Source organism: Penicillium hordei (genome assembly GCF_028827395.1).
Source record: "Penicillium hordei strain IBT 12815 chromosome Unknown utg000005l_segment0_segment0, whole genome shotgun sequence".
NCBI lineage: Eukaryota > Fungi > Ascomycota > Eurotiomycetes > Eurotiales > Aspergillaceae > Penicillium > Penicillium hordei.
In genome coordinates, this window is record NW_026623146.1 from 3,936,090 (window position 1) to 3,958,306 (window position 22,217).

The 22,217-nt window shown below is 46.3% G+C and overlaps 10 protein-coding genes across 10 annotated transcripts; 6 read left to right on the forward strand and 4 right to left on the reverse strand.

Moving 5' to 3' along the window:
• Positions 1-1,012: 1,012 nt before the first annotated feature.
• Positions 1,013-1,234, forward strand: N7537_010326 (uncharacterized protein; the record flags this gene model as incomplete). Its single annotated transcript, XM_056901380.1, has 1 exon — positions 1,013-1,234. The coding sequence occupies one exon, from the start codon at positions 1,013-1,015 to the stop codon at positions 1,232-1,234; it is 222 nt and encodes a 73-aa protein (XP_056750048.1).
• Positions 1,235-5,444: 4,210 nt separating this feature from the next.
• Positions 5,445-6,821, forward strand: N7537_010327 (Glycoside hydrolase superfamily; the record flags this gene model as incomplete). Its single annotated transcript, XM_056901381.1, has 1 exon — positions 5,445-6,821. One exon carries the CDS (start codon positions 5,445-5,447, stop codon positions 6,819-6,821), a length of 1,377 nt encoding a protein of 458 aa, XP_056750049.1.
• Positions 6,822-8,382: 1,561 nt separating this feature from the next.
• Positions 8,383-8,673, forward strand: N7537_010328 (uncharacterized protein; the record flags this gene model as incomplete). Its single annotated transcript, XM_056901382.1, has 2 exons — positions 8,383-8,443; positions 8,513-8,673. Coding segments are annotated over 2 exons (222 nt in total), but the record flags the coding sequence as incomplete, so codon positions are not given.
• A 1,280-nt stretch (positions 8,674-9,953) lies between these two features.
• N7537_010329 (glycoside hydrolase family 11 protein) lies at positions 9,954-10,662 on the forward strand (the record flags this gene model as incomplete). Its single annotated transcript, XM_056901383.1, has 2 exons — positions 9,954-10,204; positions 10,263-10,662. The coding sequence occupies 2 exons, from the start codon at positions 9,954-9,956 to the stop codon at positions 10,660-10,662; spliced, it is 651 nt and encodes a 216-aa protein (XP_056750051.1).
• Positions 10,663-12,039: 1,377 nt separating this feature from the next.
• N7537_010330 (uncharacterized protein) lies at positions 12,040-12,827 on the reverse strand (the record flags this gene model as incomplete). The annotated part of the gene is made up of 3 exons (XM_056901384.1): positions 12,040-12,431; positions 12,523-12,652; positions 12,726-12,827. The coding sequence occupies 3 exons, from the start codon at positions 12,825-12,827 to the stop codon at positions 12,040-12,042; spliced, it is 624 nt and encodes a 207-aa protein (XP_056750052.1).
• Positions 12,828-13,395: 568 nt separating this feature from the next.
• N7537_010331 (uncharacterized protein) lies at positions 13,396-13,992 on the reverse strand (the record flags this gene model as incomplete). The annotated part of the gene is made up of 1 exon (XM_056901385.1): positions 13,396-13,992. One exon carries the CDS (start codon positions 13,990-13,992, stop codon positions 13,396-13,398), a length of 597 nt encoding a protein of 198 aa, XP_056750053.1.
• A 1,107-nt stretch (positions 13,993-15,099) lies between these two features.
• On the reverse strand, positions 15,100-15,318 carry N7537_010332 (Tetratricopeptide-like helical; the record flags this gene model as incomplete). Its single annotated transcript, XM_056901386.1, has 1 exon — positions 15,100-15,318. One exon carries the CDS (start codon positions 15,316-15,318, stop codon positions 15,100-15,102), a length of 219 nt encoding a protein of 72 aa, XP_056750054.1.
• A 389-nt stretch (positions 15,319-15,707) lies between these two features.
• Positions 15,708-17,186, forward strand: N7537_010333 (uncharacterized protein; the record flags this gene model as incomplete). The annotated part of the gene is made up of 1 exon (XM_056901387.1): positions 15,708-17,186. The coding sequence occupies one exon, from the start codon at positions 15,708-15,710 to the stop codon at positions 17,184-17,186; it is 1,479 nt and encodes a 492-aa protein (XP_056750055.1).
• A 411-nt stretch (positions 17,187-17,597) lies between these two features.
• On the forward strand, positions 17,598-18,570 carry N7537_010334 (uncharacterized protein; the record flags this gene model as incomplete). The annotated part of the gene is made up of 2 exons (XM_056901388.1): positions 17,598-18,001; positions 18,054-18,570. The coding sequence occupies 2 exons, from the start codon at positions 17,598-17,600 to the stop codon at positions 18,568-18,570; spliced, it is 921 nt and encodes a 306-aa protein (XP_056750056.1).
• A 738-nt stretch (positions 18,571-19,308) lies between these two features.
• Positions 19,309-19,631, reverse strand: N7537_010335 (uncharacterized protein; the record flags this gene model as incomplete). The annotated part of the gene is made up of 2 exons (XM_056901389.1): positions 19,309-19,433; positions 19,535-19,631. The coding sequence occupies 2 exons, from the start codon at positions 19,629-19,631 to the stop codon at positions 19,309-19,311; spliced, it is 222 nt and encodes a 73-aa protein (XP_056750057.1).
• Positions 19,632-22,217: the final 2,586 nt, after the last annotated feature.

The window sequence follows — 22,217 nt, forward strand, 5'->3', positions numbered from 1 at the left end:
ATTGGCACGGTGGAGCCGTATCATTGAGACAAAGGTGCCGACAGGGGTCGCATTGCAGCATAGCCCCTTGCACTGGCCTCATGTATGGAGGACTCCGGAGCACCAGTTGATAAATGTCACGGTTCTGTAATGGTTCCTTGATTGAATCTTGAAGCACCTCATTAGGTTGTGCATATAACCTTTTCTCGCGAGAATGTGGGTCACACACTCTGAGACATACCGGAAGTTATGAACGTGAAAATTCTCGGCGTTGAGTTTTATGAATGCTTCGTTCGTAGTCAAATGCACACGTTAGCTCTATCTGTTTGATGTCGACACCTGCTCAGGTGAGACCTGTAAGATTATGTAATAATCAAGTAAGTTGGACATGCAACCATGAACTGGGATGAGAATAAAATTGATATCATCCCTCTCTCGTATTCGGATCCCGAACATTCGAGAAATATACCTCGTCTTCTGCGATAGTCGCGTTGAAGCTACTTGAGTGCCAATGGAATCATGCGCACACTTCCTCAAACAATACAAAATCCCTTGTAGTTTGCGAGTCTTGTGATCCCAAACATTTTGGAAGATGAGACAAGTTTTAAGCCTCAACAACGCCAAATGGGTGGCTTATTTGTGGGGAGCCGCACGAATTAAAATCAGATCTGGTCGAGATGCAAGACCATACGATAACTGGGCTGCATAAGGGTAAATCAGAGGTGATGGGAATATTTCTGGCTACTTGCCAAACTCATAAGATCTTGTACTTGACAAGACATTGACAAGTGTACTGACGGAACACCTGTATCTGCGATAAATATGCATGGCATAACATTCCAAGCTTCCGACCTGGGAAGATCCTTTCCAATCTCAAACCTCACGTGACTCCGTTCTCCGAAGATTCTTGGCACGTGTTCTTCGGGACAGAACCAGAACAATGACGTCATTCATAACTCCCAAGTCGAAATGGACCATATGCCCTCAAGGATGCAAGGGCTTAATATTGAACAATGCGACTGCGCGGTCTACCATGTCGGCCAGTCCTACAAGGACTGCCCTGGTGGAGAGCACATCACCGCTAGCGCAGACCTACTCGAACATTTCTAATTCGGAACACATTCGGTCGGCGAAGCTGAGTGTTGAAATCGGCATGTCAAAAGACGAGATATACAACCCGCTGTGGCTAGAATACATGCCTGGGCTTGAAGCATTAGTGAATGGTGGTATAGTCGATGCACTAGAGAAATTTTAAAGGATACGATACGCTAGTTAGCTCAGTTTCTTTTTATAGGTTGGATGGTGGGAAAGATGAGGAGATGGGCTGATCTACCAGATAAGACATATCTCCGTTTAGAATATTATATATACGTGCTGATATTCCCTCAATTCCTAAAAAAAATTGCAGTCTAGAGAGTGGGTAAGGATAAGGTATTCGATTACATTTAGCTCGCGTCCCACTTGATATGGAATAAAGGATCTTTTTGGCGGCATGAATATTGAAATATAAGGGATCTAGTGCGGCGGATATAACCCCTAGGGTATCTACATAAGCTTCAAGTGATGGTAATGAAGGTCTTTTTTTTGATATGAGTGGTTATCTCTTCGGCATTTTTGATATATTTCTGCGGGCTCCTTGTTTCTACTGGTACACTTTGCCATCAACCTGCTCAAAACTGCTGATACTGTCAGAGAGCACCAGGACCAAGCAAGGCTTGCCCCTATAAATACTTCGTAGACGTCGGCCCTCCAAGTATTTTCTATCTAATGATCATTGCAGGTTGTGTCAGCGAACAAAGTTTAGCTTGCCTTATGCAGACCCTATTTCTCACAAGGCCTTAACTACCCAGATAAGTCAGGTACTTCTTTTTACCTCCCCATGAAGTCCCCTGGAATGATTGTATGATGTCTAACCGCAAAGCCTAGAGTATACCGAAGCGTGTTTTGTCAAACAGATGGACAACGAGAGAAATAAGCTTATTCTCTCTATTTCGAAGTACAACTATGTTATGTCATTTCGCTGTGAGGAAGGTGCAATGATGAAATTGAGATAGTGGTCTCGCCGTGGTGACTGTACTTGCAGAGGATTTTGAAGGCGGGCCGAATTTATCATGTGCTGACGAAACAAATATAGGCACCTGGCAGGGACCGCAGTTGCTTGGGTTTTACCACTAGGCTAACAGGCCAAAAAGGAACAATGTTTGGCCAGTGACCAAACACCCAAGCTACTATACATGCTTGAACTCTGACATACCATCGAATCAGCGTATATTTGGAAACAGACGCTCTGAAATCAGCGGCCAAGATGTGTGTCGGCGTGGGCCGTATCGTAACTATAGGGGTCTAATCAATCGTATTCAACTCTCTGTATTTCTGTATCGGCTTTCCTAACAATTTAGTTATGGTTAGTGTCGAATACCAAGTCCGAATATATAGAAGAAACTAGGTATTATACCGGAAACATCATGTGACATTTGGTACTAGGCATACTATACAAAAGTGCATATTACAGTTAGTTATCAATGTCCGCATAGATTGTACAAATAGCGGGTTTGTCATTTTAGTTAGTTAGAGTTGTCAACATTGGTCGTCTATACCATACATTGTTGGTACACTAGCTTTCTGTCACATCTCCTTGAAAGCCAATCATCGACCCGATGTACTTACCTAAATAAAGGCTGCGGAGACCACTTCGTTTGCATCCCTAGCATCACTTCCTTACCTCTTGAAACAATCTGGTACGGCTGAGATTCATTGATTCAATAGTATGGAGCTGCTGCCTACCGGAATCCTCTTCGGCATTGTGAAGTGTCTTGACAATCGAGCAATCCAACAGATTCACTCACCAGTAGGCGAGTGAGGGACGCCTGTTTACCCGTCCTATTTTGCAAAATCAGCATTGAATTCTCGAATAAGGGATTTGACTTGTTGGAAAGTGTCCTGGAATCAAACTTGCATCGATATATCGTCTCCTTTGAATACGTCTTCCCAATGTTGCTAAATCCTGGTAAGGATCCAGGGACGAATCATCTATGGAAGCAAAGACTGATATTGAGCCAGAGATACGAAATTATGATATTTTCAAAACGGAGATCCTCACTCCTGACGATTATGTCGATATATGCGAAGATTACGATGACGTGGACGGTCGTGGGGACTGGGACGAATTGGAATATCTTTCACGCGATTACCCTTCATAAACGCGTGTTTATAAGACGATACGACGGACATGTGCTGAGCAACAAGAGATCATAGAAGCCGGAAGAGATTCAACTTTGATCAACCTTGCTTTTAATCTCCTCTTTAACCCCCCCCCCCCCCCCCCCCCCCCCTTCCCCCTCTCGAATATCCAACCTAGCTAATTCCTCTCATGGCAGTCTCGTCAGCTGTCCACGGAAGCACAGGCGGCATTGCAGGGCCATGAGCGCGACACAAGTTTTGGCGTCGCAGGAAAATAATCGTTTCCTCCTAGAAACCGTCCCCAAAATACTTTCAATAAACTATCCCGACGATGGGAGCTTCTACTTGAACTATTAAGGCCGAGAATAGGGCAAACAAATCATTAATTGCAAAGGTTCTATCTAGTGAAAGTGCCGGTTTAGTCCTACCACTTCATATATGTTGTTCCGGTGTATCGTTACCATAAAGTTCTAGATCCTGGTCGGTCACTAACTTTGGGGCTGGATAGAAGGAGTTCTTGATAGGTCAGTCGTCTTTTCATCAGAGACATGGTTAAAACATACCAATTGCGAGCCAAGAAAAGCCCGAAATTTCGAAGCATCTGCTGATAAGATAAAGACTTGACCGTTTTCCCGAAGGCGTATGCCCACACAGACATCAGCATCGCACATCTTGCTATATCCGGCCGTTTTTCTCATAAGGCTTGGTTTGTGATGGCCTCGTTTTTGGAGCATGGGACTTTTGATCGATTTAGGTCGATTGGATGGGGTGGGAGGCGTGGAAGCCATATTGAGAATATCACTATCTAGAATGATTGAAAGAGACTAGGGCACTTCACAACTGCAGGCACATGTATGGCCTAAATAGCTCTCAGGGATTTTATACAAATATTTCCAGCAGAAAGCCCGTCTCTATACTTCTGGGCTTTTGCGTTGAAAAAAAGTGGTACACTCTAGAAGCCGTGGTCTTTAGAGTTCATGGGCAACGGAGACCTGAAACGATCCCTCCAGTAGGTGATGAATCCACAGCATGCAACGGATCTTGTGTTGAAACCCATGCCCAAAGATGATCAAGGAAACCGCGCTCCAATGACTAGCAATAGTGAGAGCCTGTCACTCTAGCAGGTGATGAACGTTGAACGTAAAATTCACGAAACAGGCTGAGCGAGTCTGCTGCCATGTCGGGCGCACGGAAGCTTGGTTCTCTCGAAACAATAAATAGTGTCTGAGGAATGAATCAAGTCGAGGTCTGGTTATAACAAGGAATTTTCGAATTTTGAGAGCCAACGGAATATGTATCTACTATGGAAAATTCGGTCAACTGTATATACGGGTGCAGCTGAGATCCACCTATACGCCCAGCCAATGAGTGCATAGCATTGTAAACTATTATCTCGCTTATTACTTTCTTAATGCAAACTTTTTCTCAACTATCGATGGGGGTTATCCCTTGTAAAGCAGCGATTAAGAGTCCCGCTATCGTCGTGGGCTAGTGATCTAGTCGAAGTTTGTTAGTCATTTGGAATGTTTCTTGTGCAAAAAAAGCAAAGTTGTGTTAGGCATATTTTTATTTTTTGTAGGAGATTTCTTAAGCCGATTAAAGGTAGAAACGTTAGAGCGAGGGCCGGCTAAATATAGAAAGACCTTTTTATGCTCCCCGTTAGTGTCCGTAAGTGGGACGAGTGTGGGGTTTTGCGATTATGAAAATGGTGAAACAGCCAATGAAGCGTACAATTCCAGGAGCGGACCATACAAGTGGTGTTTCTCCTGCGGGATCCCTGTGAACCTAGAAGACCCTTAAGGCCCGTTCGCCCGACACATCTACGCCTAGCCAGGTATACGCCCTTACCAAGCTAATACCTCCACTCTAGGGCTTTGTTGCTGATGTGAAGTCAATAATCTACTTGGATCTACTTATGAAGGTACAGACTGTGCGTGTCACTAGATAAGGCAATCTATAATGGGGGTCGTGTAGAATGCCCGAAGGCACACACATCTATAATCATAAAGACTGACCAAGTGAAACATAGTGATCATTCTTTATCATGAAGCAATCTAGTACGGGACCAATGTACTTAGTGTAGCACAGCCCAGTGGGCCTCTCCAATCGTCAGTTGGACCGATCCTGGTTCTCCATATAACTCTTCATCCCTTCTACTATATCTTTCTCCTTCAGTCATTCTTTCAATAGTCCTTTTACCGCATCTGCCGACTCTCGTTCATATCATCAGATTTCCATCACTCTTTTCATCGATTTCATCATTTTGCTCCCCAAACAAAGGCATTATGAAGGTTTCCGTAGCCTCCATGGCCATGGCCATCCTTCTGGGTGCTTCCACCGTGTTCAGTGCTGCTTCAAACATCACGGACCGCGACAGCAGTATTGTTCCCATTACTGTCAAGGGCAATGCCTTCTTTAAGGGCGATGATCGCTTTTATATCCGTGGTGTCGACTATCAGCCTGGTGGTTCCTCCAAGCTTCATGATTCTATCGCCGACACCGACAGCTGTAAGCGTGATATCAAGACCTTTAAGGAACTGGGCTTGAACACCATTCGTGTCTACCACGTCGACAACTCCAAAAACCACGACGAGTGCATGAAAGCCCTAGCTGAGGCTGGAATTTACCTAGTCCTCGACGTCAACACCCCCAAGTACTCCATCAACCGTGCCGATCCCGATCCCTCCTATAACGACGTCTACCTTCAGTATATCTTCGCTACTGTGGAGATGTTTGCTAAATACGATAATACCTTGGCCTTTTTCTCGGGTAACGAGGTTATCAATGACGGTCCCACCTCCGCGTCTGCTCCGTATATAAAAGCCGCCACTCGTGACCTACGGACTTACCTTCGTTCTCGCAACCTCCGTCACGTCCCCGTTGGTTACTCTGCCACCGATGTCGATACCAACCGTCTAGAGATGGCTGAGTATATGAACTGCGGCACTGATGATGAGCGATCCGACTTTTTCGCCTTTAACGACTACTCCTGGTGTGACCCTTCCTCTTTCACTACTTCAGGCTGGGACCAGAAGGTCAAAAACTTCACCGGCTACGGCATTCCTCTTTTTATCTCCGAGTACGGCTGCAATACCAATACCCGTAAATTCGAGGAGGTCAGCGCCCTCTACTCTACTGATATGACCGCCGTCTACTCCGGCGGTATCGTCTACGAGTACTCTGAGGAAGGCAACAAGTGGGGCCTGGTCAAGATCGACGGTAACGATATTACACATCTGAAGGACTACGATGCTCTTAAGTCTGCCTTTGATAAGACTGAGAACCCCAAGGGCGACGGCGGGTACAATTCCACAGGAGGTGCATCCGGCTGCCCTAAGATGCAGAAACCCAACTGGAATGTCCCCAATGACGCTCTCCCTGCCATGCCATTACCTGCGAAGAAATACCTTACTCAGGGTGCTGGGAAGGGTGTAGGCTTCAGCGGTGAGGGCTCTCAGAACGCTGGCACCAAGTCACCCGGCATCGCAACGCAGGGCTCTGGCGAGGTCGCTGCTGCCACCAGCGGCGGTAGCGCTGCCTCCCCAACTAGCTTGGAAAGTGCTGCTGTTGGCCTCAAGCCCCTGCAAGTGAGCATCCCCGCTACCCTTGGCTTGATGATTGTCTTATCGACATTGTTCGGCGCCCATTTGGTTCTCTTGTAATGCTCTCCTCACCTCCACCCCTCCTTTGTTGGGGAATTCATCTAGATCTCTTGTTGGACATGGATGTTTTAGCTGTCATCTTCAAACCCTGTGGTGATGATCGTCCGATCGTGGCTTGAGTTAGCATTCTTGAAGTCACCTCAACTACCACGCTTATCATTTCTAGGCAAGTACACTTTGTCATTTACATCAATACTTTTCCCCGAGAAGTCACAAACACTCAAAGGGATTACTTTTCGTCTTCTTTATTCCATTCTTGATGTATTGAATTTGAGATATGAATTCTACATCTCATTTAACTACATTATATATAATTTTCCAATGCTCACGCCACGTCTGTTGGCACAGTACAGAACGCAATATAATGGTAACTTAAGGATCGTTAACAATCCGGGGTTCTGCCAAACATAGTATAGTGTATATTGGCATCAGGGTTGGACGAGCAGTCAAATAGCATAGATACTGACACCAATTTCGGGGCGCACTGTACACGTATTACGGACATACTGTAAGGGATGGTATACTCTCATGGCATTTAAAATGCTAGAGTCGAGAATGATAAGTGCTTAACATCCAGATAAAGCAAAAGGCAAGAGACCTTTCCTGCCCTCCGTCCAGCCCACCAATTACCACCCGCCACCTTCTTTCAAACAGGGACCGAAAAACAGTCACGCATGTTCTGTGGGATTGCACCAAGTCCGAATACATGGTAGAAACCAGATATTATACCGGAAACCTCATGTGACATTGGGTACCAGGCATACCATACAAAAGTGCATATTACAGTTAGTCATCAATATCCGCACAGTAGCGGGTTTTGTCATTTTAGTTAGAGTCTTCAACATTGGTCATCTATACCATACAATGTTCGTACACCAGCTTTCTGTCAGATCCTATCATAATCAATCAAACAAACAATACGAACATTTGGCAGAATCGAGTTTCCTTTCCCTAGATCGTCATAGGTCTTGCAATATCGATCATGCGGGACCGGGCGTCATTGTTCTCACAGATATTAAGGGATTTCCTGTCTGTCTCCTCAAGCAACGGAAGACCTGCCAGGACCGCGTTTTTCGACAGTTAAGACGAATATCCCATAAGAATCTCGCCTCAACCTTACATGTCAACCCCGCCTCTCCCCTGAACCTTGGCATTCTTCCCCAGACCTGGGCTCCATAAGATCTTTGTTTGTTCCCATATTTCCTACGAACTCATACATAGGCTATCCAGTCTCAAAACCCAATCGTCATATATGTCATCATGGCAGCCAGAGTCTCTTTATCCCATGGCGATTACACGGTCGGATGGATATGCGCTTTACCCCTGGAGATGGCAGCCGCAAAGCTGATGTTGGACGCAATACACCCGAGCCTACCTCGCCCGCCGACGGATCACAATACGTACTGGTCATTCCCGGAACGTTTACATCATTGCCGAAGTCAGATGCACTGAAACAAGGGTCGATAAAGGATAAAACTGAGAGGCTATTCTGAACACTACAGAATCCACCGCTACTAGCTACAGCTAGTGTCTTCTTCTCGATTGGCTGTGCTATCATGTCATGGCTATATTGGCGATTCTAACACAACTACATTTGGCTTGTGAACAGGTTATTCATGTGGGTATTTGTATTATATATATGCCAGTGCTAACATCTAGTGCAAGTCCAATTCTACTTAATGCCTTGGCAGCGCTTTTGACAACAATCATCAATATATACACCGCAAAAAACGGCGATTGGTCAATCATGGCGGTTTTGACTTCCATAGATTCAAGCCTGTCCGTGGCCTCTGTTATTCTTATATACATCTATAAGTTTAGAAAGCTCAAGATGGTGATAGAGGAGCATCTTGGTGAGATTGAATTTCAGACTAACAGGGTTACTACATGATATCAATGTGGTATAATAATAGCCAAATGATTGAGGCTACGTACGGTACATCCCGAAACTGGCGCGACCACTTTATGGCCCTAAAGATGCCTTGTAAGATACATAGGCTATTCTATATATGACAAAAAGCGGTCTAGATAATCTACGGACGAAGCAATACACGCAAAACCTACTGTACGGGGGTATTCCGGAAAAACTCCCTATCAAGACTAATATGTCCTGGCTTAGGGGCGGAAAAGTCACTCGAAGAGTGCAGGTGGTCGCACCTGTTATTACAATCTTATAAAAAGGTCGAAAATGCCAGCCAGGAAAAAAAAGACGCATGTATTGCATTTAGAGCCGACAGTGGGCCATTTTATCGAGGAATATTTTGAGCAAATCCACTCCTAATCACGAATGTTGCTACATAAATGCGGTTCAAATATCTGCTTGTGGCCTACCTTTCCTACCTACCTGCCTACCCACATCATCAACACAGGAAGATACCCACCTGCCAAGATTCGGTTGAGATAAACACCCGCTGATCTATGAATGGATCGGCCATCCTGTTACGATTCGCTGACTCTATGTCGACTTCTCTACCGAAATGGTCCGGAAAAATGGTCATATAGCCTTTGTTTTGCCGGCCTTTAAACTGCCTGATGTTAGGTTTAGCCTAGGCTGAGCCAAGCTACACCCATTATAGCCGTGATGAATTTCCCCGCATTTGCTTCTGCGCATGTGGCTGGATTCTTCAACGTTCTTGTTTTCACTTGGCGACGAAATTTATCCGCTTCAGAAGCCTAGCCGTAAGTCCCTTTAACCTAAATTACCGATAAATTGGATTTTAGGCTGGTTGAATAATACAGGGGTTTAGTTGAGGATGTGATGGACTACCGCTAAGACTTGGTAGAAACGGATCGTGGTCCGTTTACGGACTAGAATTAGTACAATTGGGAGTGGTGAGTATGGGAGTATGGAAGGGGTAAATGGGCCGTTGGCTAAATACAAATCTAAGACATCCGGCACATGAAACTGTTCAGAAACACCGGTTGATGCCCCACATCCTCCTATCAATATAAAAGGAAGGCCGTTTCCAGATGAAACTCTTCAGAAACACCGGCTGACGCCCCACATCCTCTTATCAATACCTCCTATCAATATAAAAGGAAGGCCGTTCGCAGAGGAAATCCCCTCTCACAAAATAAACCACTCCAATCTCTTCGTCTTCCACAATTACCAACGGCATCAGACCCTTCATCATGGTCTCTTTCTCAAACCTCTTTGTGGCTGCCTGTGCTGCTGTCACTGCCTTTGCGCTTCCCAGCGAGGTGGAAAAGCGAGCGATTACCACGAGCCAGCAAGGAACCAGCAATGGCTACTTCTATTCTTTCTGGACCAACGGAGCTGGCAGTGTTTCCTACAGCAACGGTGCTGCGGGTGAATACAGCGTCGACTGGACCAACTGCGGATCTTTCACCTCTGGCAAGGGCTGGGCTACTGGAAGCTCCCGGTAAGTTAAGCCCACCTGTTTTTCTCTTGATAATATACTTACGAATACACCGTGTTAGAAACATCAACTTCTCCGGCTCTTTCAAACCTTCCGGAAATGCTTACCTCGCTGTCTACGGCTGGACCACTAGCCCCCTCGTCGAATACTACATCATGGAAAGCTATGGCGAATACAACCCCGGCAGTAGCATGACCTTCAAGGGAACCGTGACTAGCGATGGATCTGTCTACGATATCTACACCCACAAGCAGGTGAACCAGCCTTCCATCTCGGGAACTGCCACCTTCGACCAGTACTGGTCCATCCGCCGGTCCAAGCGCTCCAGCGGAACAGTCACCACTGCCAACCACTTCAAGGCTTGGGCTTCTCACGGAATGAACATCGGCTCGCACAACTACCAGATTGTCAGCACTGAGGGATACCAGAGTAGTGGATCTTCGACCATCACTGTTTCATGAGCATTTGATAGCCCTGCAGTGGTTTCATGCTAAATGTCTACTTAGCTTTGGCAACTTTTGTTAGGAGGGCTATTGCTATGGACCTTTTGAACCTCCATGTAGCAACGATGTGTGACGATGACGATACTTTGCTTAAGATATGGGTCATCGGGCCTTTACCTCGTTAGCTTTTTCTTCGATAGTTCCTTTTTCGGGAATCAATTTATTCTTATGCGTCAAATCTAGATTCCGTCAAACCTGTTAAAAAAGCAGAGCGAGAAAATATTTGGAAGAAATGCAGCATTTTGTTACTAGGCTATAGCAAAATCCAGGTGGGTATGAAGTTTGAAAGTAATCAACCAATTAAATGCCCGTTGTCCGGGCCGCTGTCTCGCGCCGTGCCCGCTGCTCACGTTTTGTCCAGAGAAAAGTTATTATAAATCAGAGCTAATGGAAATTTGACATCATTAAGGGACGCGAGCTTATAATTATAGGAAGTTTACTGAGTGACCAAAAGGCAACAAGAGGTGAGAACTAAAACGGAAAGGGAAATGTTTCGAGTGCGAGAAATTATATAGTATAGTTTATACCGATACGTTTTTGGAGGTTCTTTTTAGATTTGATTTTAAATGTCCATGAAGTTGATAAAATGAGAAACTGTGTAGAGGACGGGTGCTATAACTTCTTCTCTTGGCTGGTTTCTTCTGTCGCTCCACTTTCACTATTACTTCTCAACCTCCTCTCTATTCACCCTTGGGTTAATTTTATTTGCGTAGACTTGGAGCTATCTAACACACAACGTAGATACCTCTAGACCAACTGGTTGACTTAGATGATATCGAACGAACATCTCTACTGAGTTGTTTCTTCATCCCCAGTGGATATTCATGGAGAAGTCTCTCTGGGTGCGGGAGGAAGAAGCAAGGGTCAAACTGAATGGTTTCATCATTTGCTATGGCCACCTAGAACGCTTGAATTCCAAGCACCTGGAAAAGTCATGGACTCGATAGTACAGGGCGTCGAGAAATTGATGAGGCGCGGGGTGTGTCTCAAGATGTACGCTGACCCCTGGCCCATCGAAAACCTTGTCATCCTACAGGTATTCGGTATCTCTTTCGTCGCAATATTCTCCAGATACTACGCGTTTATAGGCTCCAAGTTTCGCCAGTATATGTGACATTTGGATAAGAAGGTGGCTGGGGAGAAAATCCTCGCCCATCGGGTGCTAAACATTTAAGCGGAACAAATCCATTGAGGGTTGTACCATTCAGGGTAATAACTCAAAACAACTGAACATTAGGACATTGGATCAACAAGGAATGAAGAAAGTCATCATTACAAGGAATGCACTTGTATGCTAGCATTGATCGAGCTCGTTGTTTCGTATTAAATGCTGTCCTAAACCAACATTACGGCAGATAAAGCAACTAAAATCATCGCAGCGTTCCTGATAGCTCCCTTTCCTGGCGCGCTATTGGTAGGAGCCGGCATGGAACTGACTGAGCTTGTTTTAGTGCCCGTAGAAGAAGCCGCTTGGGTAATCGTTGATGATGCCGCTGAATTAGTAGAAACGGACGGCGTTGAGGACTTGGAGTCACCCGTGGCAGTAGAATCGGCGGCAGCAGTAGCAGTAACAGTAACAGTAGCAGCAGCAGGAGTAGAAGTAGTAGTAGCAGCCGCTACCAGAAAACCAGCGGAAGTAGTCAGCTTGATACCGCAAAGAGCTTCTGCATCGAAGGTGAAATCCATATTTCTGGCTTTACATTCCCTATGCTGCCGGGTAATGGAATCTAGATTACGAAGATTATTAGCTGCGATTCTTGATCCAGTTGGCGAATGGCGTAAGAAGAAAACGAATAGAAATAAAAATAATAAGCTTACCAGGCATAACATTAGGGTTACAATCCTTCATGCAGCAGAAGTACGCCTCGCGGTACTGCTGCTTGTCACACATGCATGCTGGGTCGTCCGTGCAGGACCCGCCGGGGAAGCTGTCGAAGTAGCAGTTGTTCTGAGTAAAATATATTTTAGTTAAGATCTTATGTATTTGAAATTGAAACATATTTATGGAAAGCACTACTCACATCACAATTCGAATTCTCCAATTCTAATGTTTGGTTAAATGCAGTGACTAGAGTAGCGGCCAGGAGGGCGAACAGCACGAAAACAGCAGGAAATCGCGCCATGGTCAATATAAACGAATGACAAAAGTGAACGACAAAAACGATTGACGAATGAACTAGACGGATAGATTTTTTTTTTTTTGGCAATGGGCCCCCTATTTATGAACAAGTGATAAAAAAAGTGATAAAAAAGTGCCCATACTAGTTTAAGCGCTAGCGTGTAGAGAGATAGTTTAGTTCGCTTGGGCCTGACGGACCCATCCGAGCCCCTTCTGGGCGGCCCCTATAGGGTCCAGGCAAGGGGTCAGTGCATCTTGCCAGATGACCCTTAGCCTGTCCTTTTTGCATTCCCCCTACAACTAGCACCAGCCGCACGGGGGGTGAGCAGAAGGGTAGGATCAAGGTTAAAAAATTTGTATGATTTTGATGGAATTTGGAGCCAAAGTTCATTTTATCTTGTGTTGAACGGTTTGATATAATTCGCGAATCCGACCCTCGACATCTCAAACCGAAAGAGGTTATAGGGGCGACAACATATTCTATATTATATTTTGCAAATATATTACATATAACGGCTAATGTGACAGGATCTGGTATCGGAGCACTAGGGCCCATATTTCCGGATGTTCACCTAAATAAGAATAACAGCACCAACCACAGCTACAGCAACCGCTATCACTGGACCAACATGGGTCCCGGCAATATTTGTGGAGACTGGCTGAGAAGGGCTACTTGAGTTATTCGCGCCGGATGCAGAAGTCTCCGAGTTTGTTGACTGAGTTGGAGCCTCTGTAGTCGAAGGAGCAGTGGTGCTGCCCGAAATACTGTGTGAGGAAGTCCCCGCCGCCCCTCCAGTAGAAGACAAAGCACTGGTATCACTCGTGGCAGTGACCGTGACAGTGGTAGATGCAGAGGTAGTTTCAGCAGAGCTGGCGGACGCAATTGTCGAGGAAGCAGCGACGGTTGAAGGCGACCAACATGAGAGAGTAGAGGTCGTGGACACGCAGGGCTTTGTGCCCCTGTAGGCAGCGCAGCAAGGTTCGTCGTATTTAACAGGAGCACGACCACCGCCGCAATCGATCGGATCGCAGACTTGTCCGTTTGTCGGATCGTACCAGTGGACGATTGTGTCGGCGCAGGTGGTGTAGCTGATAGATTCGCATGCGGCAAAGACGGTCGTTGCCAGCATCAGAAGGGATGCGGCGGTGGAAAGGGTTGTGTTGGCCATTCTTTATGTTGGGATTTGTCGATAAGGGTAGATATTCTGTACTTGTAGGGCTGAGTAAGATTGTAGAGTTGTGGTTCAAGAGAAACGAGGGACAACAAGAGACAGAACTTCATACGCGCTAGTTAGAGAGGTTAAAACAATGAGTCAAGAATACTACTAATGAGCGCCACGAAATTAAGGGTCAAAATATTCAGGGTCAGGGTCAGATATTTCATGCTCTACCTAAAAGAGGGCCCCGGGGTAGCTGCATGGACCCCGATTTGAGCCCTATTCTAAATGGTCAGGTTCCAGGGCTCGGCCACACCTAATTTCCCGTACCCGGCCCCACCTACATCACCCCATAGAGTCTCCGTAAGTGTTGAATTGGTTCTGAAGAGCAGTGCGAGCTGAACGACATAGTTATTAATAATGTTACATTTAGTCATAATAGAAGAGAGAATACGGGGCGGAAACAGCATATATTTCATAAACTGCCTCTATCACGACCTAGGCGAACTGGTTTGGCAAACGTGTTGAGGCTCTGGTCGATCTTCTCGGGACTGTTGGTAATGTGATCACATATGCACCGCGTATGTAGCAACCATATTATTTCCTTTAACTGGGTTCGGTGAGATGCCTCTAATGTCTAGATACTTTACTTCCAGCGCTATGTGAGGCACCATACCTTAGTAGTCTATACTATACGGAGTGCACTGCCGCCCTTGCCAAGCCCCTAAATGATTATCAATCTGCAGCTGCGCAGAAAAATCATTCGCCGTATTATAAGTGAGGCTGACAATCTGCAATTTCCCATTTCCCAGGACTTCGGTCTGTTTCCCATCTCATGGGCACTGTGTTGTCACATGTGTGGGGCGGTCCATTGCACTATGACAACCACGTCAGGCTCCTAATCCTGGATCCAGAGTGTAGAGATTTCCTCTTCACATTAATCACGATGTGGGCGAACAGTGGATAATCCAAGTTAATCCCGTTGCTCGATATCCTTCCTTGTGACCCTTTATGTGGAGTGAACGCTCTATTCTTCCTCCAACCGTATTTCTCCTTCAAACTAAGCTTCCAATCACTGCATGAGACCCATTATCCACGTACACACATTATTGCTTAATGCTATATACCGCGCTGCTTGACATATTGAGGTCGCGCAGGAATAACCATGAGCTCGTGGGTTGAGTCGCAGATATCAACAAACAGCGGACCGTCTTTCAAACGTGAAAAGTATTCCTCACAAAAGGTAACCCGGCCTCTGGTAGCTGATACTACGCTTGTATTTCGGTCGATAGAAAGCCCGACGAAGTGTTGGAGAGTGATATACGCTACACCAGCCATGACGATATATTGAGAAATTCTGTTGAAAATTTTTTTCCAGCACATGAACATTAGTCATGCAAAATCAAGCGTTTACAGCGCCGATTTACTGTAGTTGAGCACGCTACCTTTGTCTATTGATACTCCTATGAGGCTAAAGAGGGCTAGCCGTGGTACAAAATAGTGCCCGATAAATCTACAAGGCTAGTGTATGAAAAATACAGCCTATATTGCCCCTAGTCCGCACTAAAAACCACGGTCTCTAATTATGGCGTAGAGGGGATCGTATCTGTTCTTTTATCTATTTCACAGCTAGTCCTAATCTAGTGGCCACACTTTGATTTGTTTGTCGCGGGGCTTCCACGACAACATTTCCCCTTCTCTCCACCATCCACAGCTTGTCCCAAAGGATGTCTAGGATCGGAAACCTACCAACAGAGCTGATCCTCTTAATTGCCTCATACTTGCCATCTGAATCGTCTCTCGCTGCCTTGGCCTTGTCAAACCGCTCCCTCTACAGAATCTGCAACCCTTACCTTTACCAATACAATGTGTTCCATGGCAACAGTTCTGCTTTATACTGGGCGGCGGGAAATGGCAAGATGGATACACTACAAAAGGTGGTAGACGCTGGCGCTCCTCTACTGAAGGAACAGGCGAAGGGTAACTTGAGACGGCAAGGTCGACGCTTCCCTCAATTCGGCGTTCAAGCTCGGCGCACCTTTCGAGAATTTCAGCCGCACCCAATCTGGCTGGCCGAAAGTGCCGGCCATAAAAATATCGTCCGATACATGATTGACCGCGGGGCGAGTGTTAATATAAGTAACCCGGAGGGACACACGCTGCTGGCGCTCGCTGCTATTCACGGCGATGCTTCCCAAGCAAAGTATTTGCTGGACGTCGGAGCCTGGCAAGGCATCAGGAGCTTTGTGGGCCACCGGCCTATGTGGATAGCGGCGTTTGAAGGGCATGTAGATGTGGTTGACGTGCTTCTGTCGGCTCCGAAGCAAAATGGGCACGAGCCCGACAAAAAAGAGCTGATGACAGACGCCTTATTCGCGGCGGTTCTTGCCGCCCAGATCCCGGTGCTCCAGTTATTATTCACACATGGAGTGGAAGTCGACATTCTCGCTCGTTTTCAAGACGATCCTCTTTTTATGGCTGCGGACGACGGAGATACCGATTTTGTGCCGCTACAAATTGTTGCGCCCGGTGAAGAACCGGACTTGATTTTGGATCATCATCGGCCACAGCCACGTGCGCCTTTGATGATGGCAGCGAGGCAGGGCCATGAAGAACTTGTTCGGATGTTGGTCCCCGGAACTGCGAGTCTCAACCGCACCAAAGCGTTGGCCTACGCAGTTCGATGTCGGAATAGAGAAATTGTCGAAATATTACTTCAAGGTGGCGCATCCCCTCAGTTCTCTCTATCCGATATACCGGACTCCTCGGAGTACCGCGAGGAATGGGTGCAGCCTCTTCTCTCGGCCGTGCACAGTAATGATCCAGAATTTGTGGAATTACTTCTGGATTATGGGGCGGATGTAAATGTCCAGTCTCCCCATCAACATATTCAGAGAATTGACAGACCTTTTGAGCACGCCCTGCTCTGGGCTGTGGATGAATTCAAGGAATCGATGGTCAAATTGTTACTAGAACGTGGTGCAGATCCGGATACCACTGATATGTTAGGACAGCCTGCGCTGACGTATGCCATTTTCGGTCAAAACCAGGTCATATTTCGCTCCCTGCTAGATCATGGGGCGAATCCTTACGAGGCGAAGGACGATTGTGGCAGGAAACTTATGGGGTTTTGGCCAATGAGCGAATCTACGTGGAGGCAGCTCCAAGAAGCAGAAATAAAATGGACTAATGAACATCCGTGCTGATTGTTGACGATCACCCGATGTTCCTTTTTATCTATTCCCTTTTAGGTCTGCCATTCATAGATGTCCCGAGGTCGGACGCATTGGTATTTACGTAAGAGGCTGAAGGATCACGCCAAAACATCGCGGGGAACGGAGTCAACCCTCTTCCCTAGTCTAAGCCCCTTTTCCAAGCTGATTTTTGAATTGATTTTGTCCTGTCGGCTAATGTAACCCCAATTAATGCTTACCTAGTAATCAGCCTCGGGCGTTCATGCTGTGCACACAGTCTATTCGAGTCCACGGGTATGTATAGACCCTTATTTCCCCACTCTACCTCCATCCCAGTGGAGTGATAATGCGAAACGCATAAATTATCCAGCAAAGGACCAAAACAGTTCCTTTGACCCAAGAGATATTCTTTAATCAACAAATATGGCCGACTTCGCAGCGGGAGGCTCGGCCGGCCTGACCGGCTGGGACCAGTACACATCGCAGGACCAACTCACCCGCTCCGCCGGTTCACTAAATGGACACCCCGATGCCGCGGCTTTAGCCCACCTTTCACGTGCACTGTATATCCCTCGTCACGACAGAGAAGCAACTCACCTTGCCGTCCATGATATCAGCACCCAGTATACAGCTGCTAAGGGCACACTCCCAATTGGATGTACCAAGTACGCCGTCGCCATAGGAGTCATGCCGAAACCGCAGGGTAATGGACCAGGTGATATCACCGTCTTGTACGACGTGGATTTTAATCGTGAAAAAGATGAAGAAGCGGTAGTAGGATCAGTGAAATGCCGAGAACCGTCATCCTTGTCGGCTGAGGTAGAATTGTACGTTCCATTCTCTCTAAATGTCTTTGAAAATTCATGCTCATACCAACAGGGCAATCTGTACTACCGAAGAGGAAGCTGCCATCTTAACCACAGATGGCGCAAATGAAACCGAGATGTTCCTTGGTGTGACATACCCTATTCCCACCTCATCAACCCGCACCGGCATCGTCAAAAACGCCTACTTCACCTTCCAGGTCCCAGATACCGACGGTGGATCAACAACCTATCAATGGCAGATCCACCCCAGCCGGAATGGTCGCCTGCGGTATACACTTGTCCGCAACCCTTCACCACAGGAAGCACAGCAGGAACCCAGCGATGGCGATATCCAGGCCGTATATTATCATATCGGGCTCGATGACTCGTTGTGGCTATCATACAGTGAGGGGCTTCTTCTTCTCCCTTTTGGTCAGAGCTCCGTTAGAGAAAACATCGTGGTTGCTAGTGCGCTTGGGATGCTATGGCGGCTGCGGGAGCTTCACAGGGGAAAGGGTAAGATTGGGAAGACGAGCGAGAAGAAATCACGGTTTGGGTCGATTAAGCGCGTGTTTGGAAGTAAGGAGTAATTATACGTGCGTAAATCACAGAATGGGAATATGATATGATGTATTAACGCGCCTTGTAGCAGAGAGCCGCGCAGAAACGGCATTTTGAATATTCCATGAAATAGCTTTGTGAATTGAATCGTTAATACTGATGTTAAACGTATAGATTGACTATGTGGGTGTATTAACAAGGAATATAGTTACCACACATGAACACTTGGAAGAAGTCACGTATTTTCAGTGGGACCATAGACACGAGTACTTGACATGATATACTCCACCTGAGTGCACACCAAATCCAAAAGTCTGTTACTCGAAAGGCTGATGGGCAATAATCAAAATAGAAAGGTTATAGAAAGATGCGGTATCAGACAATCCATCAAGCCTGGCGCTCACTTCGAGGTTTGTGGTTCTCCACGGCCCCCAACTCTGATATATTAGAAGCATCCAATTTGACAGGGCGATGAGGTATCCGTGGTTGCTCAAAGCCTTCTAATGTAAGATGTTGATTCATGGGCTTTTTGGCCACTGATGATAGAGCTTTGAAGCGAGCCCGACGCTCCCACAGGGCCCATGAAGTAGAGGCAAGGGCTATTATCACAAGTGGAATCCCGACGCCAACGCCGATGGCGGTCTCATGCGAGGAACTGGAACTGCCATTGGGCGAGACTGGTGTGGATGTGTTACCGGTGAGCCTCCGGGAGAATTCACTGATAAGCCCGCTACGCCTGGGATAGCAGTGCCACTTGGAATATTGACTTATTTGAAGTTTCCGCAGCCGACGGTGGCGTTCTCCAAAGCAGTCGTGCCACAGCAGTGCACAGTCTTATTTCCATTGTACTGGGCTGCGACAATTGGGAAGCCAGAGTTCTTGTTATAAGGCACTGTGGGGAGGCGATTTGAGTTAGTTCACCTTACATCTGTCCGTTCATGTTCTTAGTTTAGCCAGGGAAAGAAAACCCACTGCAATAAGTATAGCACAAACCCACGCTTCCCTTGTAGGTAGCATAGACCATTCGACATTCAGATATCGCCTTTATTGCAACAGAATGTTGTCGCACTAGAAGTACAAGGAACGTCATTATTGGCTTGAGTGCCATCGGGATTGTAACAGTCGGACAGTGCCCATTTTGGCCACATGAGGGCTGCAAGGACGAGAGTCAGGAACCATGTGTCTTGTTTGATCATGGCGATAGGAAAGTTGGACTGAATTTAGACGGAGGAGAGTGAGGTCTCCTCATCAGCATCAGCTGACAAGGGCCACCCTTTGTCCCCCGTGCAGAATTTTATTCTCGTGGCACACAGAGAGACTGGAGGTCTGACATGGGATGGAAGCTGATTATTGGAGTATCTATGTAGGGTCTGAGCTAGTACCCGTCAGACTCCCTTTGCCTGTTCCACAACATGACCAATCGTGAGTGACGAACTACATAAACCATGATTGCCAATAGTAGATATTTCTGATATATTAATATCTACTCTAAGATACCCTAGAATAGTATTAACATTGAAGCTGGAGAGAGATTTAGAATTAACCATACCATGAGGCCACGCAAACATGCTTGAAATATATTTAATCCATCCTGTACATACAGACGGTATCATCTGGAAGATACCACACTCTGTGAACACACTGTAGTTAGCTCTTCATAGTAGAATATATATAACAGCGCTGAACTCACAAATTCTTGTACCATTATTATATCACCCATAACCGCCTCCTCTGATGCACAACGCAGCACGTTGTTCGGCAGTATTTGACCTCCGCTTATGTACACATCTTGTACACATGTCCTGTAATCCAGATTATTCTGGTAGGGTCCAAGATCATGTAATGGGAACGGAGGTTCACTCCAACTGGCGGCGTCAGAACGATGTTTTCCGCGTGTGGAATGATTTCGGTCATAGGAATTTGGTGTAGCGCGGGAGGAGCCGTAAGGAGGCTGGTTAGTGTTTGGCTGAGTAGATATGATAGCTCGGAATGGCGGTAGGCACCCGACGATGATAGCTATTTCGATTGTCATTAGGATCTGATCACATCGTGGATATGCTAATAGAAAACGAACATATTGAGGATTCGACGACACTCCATACTGCGAGTGCTGCTTGATCTGAGTATGCCTTTCCGGTGATTGCAACTGCTCGGATAATTGCCGCTGCGACAATTAGGATTCCAAGGCAGAACACTATCACCAAACCGATCTTTTGCTGTATGTTGATTTTTGCTTCCCAGATTATGCCAAGTGGGAGGGACATGACTGTTTAATGGAATCAACTCGAGAATTGATAGCATGTGGAAAGGTGTTTGTACTCAATAAGTCTGTAAGGATGTCCACTGCAGTGCTATAGGATATGGAGATAACAGATCCTCTCTGATCAATTGGCTTCGAGCATTTCCCTGCAAATTGTTAGGTGGATGTATCAGAAGATCCAAGAAATGAAAGTTTCTACCAAACTTGAAGTAATTAGATGGCGGATGACAGGTGTATACTGATGCAATCCAGCACCCGATGTATGCTAGGGCTGCGAACACAGCGGTCGCCCACCAGATTCGCCGGTACCGAGGTAACCCGTTGGATATCATCCAGAAGAGCGCCAAAAATGAGGCTTTTACGCTCCATAGCACGGACCAGAATATCGCAATGATCGCAAACTCATAATATGTGTAGTGGAGTCCGTGGTACACAATATCTGGCCCGGACATATCAAGGACGATATAATAGAGATGTGGTGCCTGTAGGGTCTGTAATATTGCGTTCGTTATCAAAAGGACCAAGGCGAGCAACATGAAGTAATCATCCGCTAGTAGCCGCTTCACATACACGATTCGAATAACGATTCGAGCAGACGTAAAGAGGATACCCAATCCTGCCCCCGCCCAGGTGACAGCAATTAGGCCGTTCACCGAGAGTTGAGTTACCACCCCTTGGGGAGCAGCAAGTCCATCCATAGGCGCGGAATTGATAACAGCGCAATACTGTATGTACAATTTTGTCCAGAGAGTGATAACAGATGAGGCGCTCCGGTATAGCTCAGATTTGGTTTGTGATTGATATGTCTTTGGGGTTGAGCTCATAAGGAGTCATTCCACTAATCTGTTTGTGCACATACGATCTGGGAATGACTGTGATAGGCTACCGTTATTGGATGTGCTATTTACTATTACGAAAGACAGAAGACTAGGGAACCCTGTCAGGCCAAAATACAACGTAGGCTGGGCTAGAAGGAGGGCAACACAGATTAGATGCAGGCGATTATCTAATAGTAATTATCTGTAGAAATTGGCCGCTTAGTTATGCTGGGACATACGGATTACCTACTTCGGGACACTATGTTGCTAATCTCACTTCGGATGAAAATCGGCGGTCACCTATAAATAATGCCTGGGCACAAGGGAATTGCTTGTTTGTTGAGTAGTTGGTGGCCTCAGGGCGGCAAAAGAAGTCATCCAAAGGGCTAAGATCTGCAGCCTGGATTTAAATTTAGCGAACTCCAAATCCCTGTCGTCGTATTCGAAACTTTTGTTGGGTCTATTCAAGAGGAAGCTTGCAAACGAGATGTGGATAGCCCACGAAGCTCTGCGGGATGTATATTTCTTGCTAACAAGCCTTTTAGGAACATTAAAATAGGCATTATCCCCTTTGGGTTATTCTTCAAATCTTTCAGGT